This window comes from Numida meleagris, unplaced genomic scaffold (genome assembly GCF_002078875.1).
Source record: "Numida meleagris isolate 19003 breed g44 Domestic line unplaced genomic scaffold, NumMel1.0 unplaced_Scaffold633, whole genome shotgun sequence".
Lineage (NCBI taxonomy): Eukaryota > Metazoa > Chordata > Aves > Galliformes > Numididae > Numida > Numida meleagris.
In genome coordinates this window covers 3,626-5,545 of record NW_018364848.1, presented here as the reverse complement: position 1 = coordinate 5,545, position 1,920 = coordinate 3,626, and the positions used below count along the sequence as shown (strand labels likewise).

Here is a 1,920-nt window from a genome sequence, read left to right as displayed (position 1 = left end):
CCCCCCCCTACTCGTGGTGCTGGCAGCTGTCCCACTGGTGCCGCAGGTGCTGGCACTGCCACAGGCTGGGGAAGGCGTCGCGGCGGCAGCGCATCAGGCGCAGGAGGTGGTGGGCGCAGAAGTCGCGCTGCGCCAGGGGGACGCGGCCCTCGGCCAACTGCTGCGAGGAGGCCACCATCGCTGGGGACAGGGGACACGGTCAGGGGACGGGGGACGAGGGGACAGGGTGGGGACGTGGGCTGGGGACAGAGGGACACAAGGGGACAGGAGGTGAAGACACGGGATGGGGACAGGGGGACACAAGGGACAGGAGGTGAAGAGACAGGATGGGGACATGGGTTGGGGACAGGGGACATGGTCAGGGGACAGGGGACATGGTCAGGGGACAGGGGACAGGATAGGGACAAAGATTGGAGACAGGGGACGGGCTGGGGACATGGGTTGGGGACAGGGGACAGGATGAGGACATGAGTTGGGGACAGGGGACGGGGTGGGGACATGAGTTGGGGACAGGGGACGCAAGGGACGGGAGGTGAAGAGACACGGGATGGGGACATGGGTTGGGGACAGAGAATCATGGTCAGGGGACAGGGACAAGGGGACGGGGTGGGGACATGGGTTGGGGACAGGGGACACGGTCAGGGGACGGGGGACGAGGGGACAGGGTGGGGACGTGGGCTGGGGACTGGGGACGAGGGGACAGGAGGTGAAGAGATGGGATGGGGAGATGGGTTGGGGACAGGGGACATGGTCAGGGGACAGGATGGGGACAAGGATTGGGGACATGGGGACATGGTCAGGGGACAGGGGACAGGCTGGGGACATGGGTTGGGGACAGGGGACACAGTCAGGGTATGGGGGACGAGGGGATGGAGTGGGGACATGGGCTGGGGACAGGGGACACAGGAGACAGGAGATGGGATGGGGGCATGGGTTGGGGACAGGGGACACGGTCAGGGGACAAGGGGCGGTGTGGGGACAAGGACTGGGGACAGGGGATGAGGGGATGGGGTGGGGAGATGGGTTGGGGACAGGGGACATGGTCAGGGGAGAGGGGACAGGACGGGGACATGGGTTGGGGACAGGGGACATGGACAGGGGATGGGAGACGAGGGGACGGGGTTGGGGTCATGGGTTGGGGACAGAGGGACACAAGGGGACAGGAGATGAAGAGATGGGATGGGGACATGGGTTGGGGACAGGGGACACGGTCAGGGGACAGGGGACAGGATAGGGACAAAGATTGGGGACAAGGGACGGGGTGGGGACATGGGTTGGGGACAGGGGACACAAGGGACAGGAGATGAAGAGACGGGATGGGGACATGGGTTGGGGACAGGGGACACAAGGGGACAGGAGGGGGACAAGGATTGGGGACAGGGGACATGGTCAGGGGACAGGGGACGAGGGGACCGGGTGGGGACATGGGTTGGGGACAGAGGGACACAAGGGGACAAGAGGTGAAGAGACGGGATGGGGACATGGGTTGGGGACAGGGGACATGGTCAGGGGACAGGATGGGGACAAGGATTGGGGACATGGGGACATGGTCAGGGGACAGGGGACGGGCTGGGGACATGGGTTGGGGACAGGGGACACGGTCAGGGGACAAGGGGACGAGGGAACAGGGGTGGGGGCATGGGTTGGGGACAGGGGACACAGTCAGGGGACAGGGGACGAGGGGACAGGGGTGGGGACGGGGACATGGTCAGGGGACAGGAGATGAAGGGATGGGGTTGGGGACAGGGATTGGGGACAAAGGGACACGGGACAGGAGAGGAAGGGACAGGGTCAGAGAGGAGCAAAGTGACATTGGTTGGGGACAAGGGGACACAGGAGATGAGGGGACGGGGTGGGGACAGGGATTGGGGACAGGGGACACGGTCAGGGGACAGGGGACGAGGGAACAGGGTGGGGACA

The 1,920-nt window shown here is 65.5% G+C and overlaps 1 protein-coding gene across 1 annotated transcript in view; it reads right to left on the bottom strand.

Annotated features, from left to right (window-relative positions):
* Window positions 1-6: 6 nt before the first annotated feature.
* Window positions 7-1,920, bottom strand: part of NDUFB7 (NADH:ubiquinone oxidoreductase subunit B7) — a 4,438-nt gene continuing 2,524 nt past the window's right edge. Inside the window, exon 2 of the mRNA XM_021383876.1 lies at window positions 7-180. Within this exon, the coding sequence (XP_021239551.1) occupies window positions 8-180 (173 nt within the window). The 3' untranslated portion in view covers window position 7. The remainder of the gene's footprint in view (window positions 181-1,920) is intronic.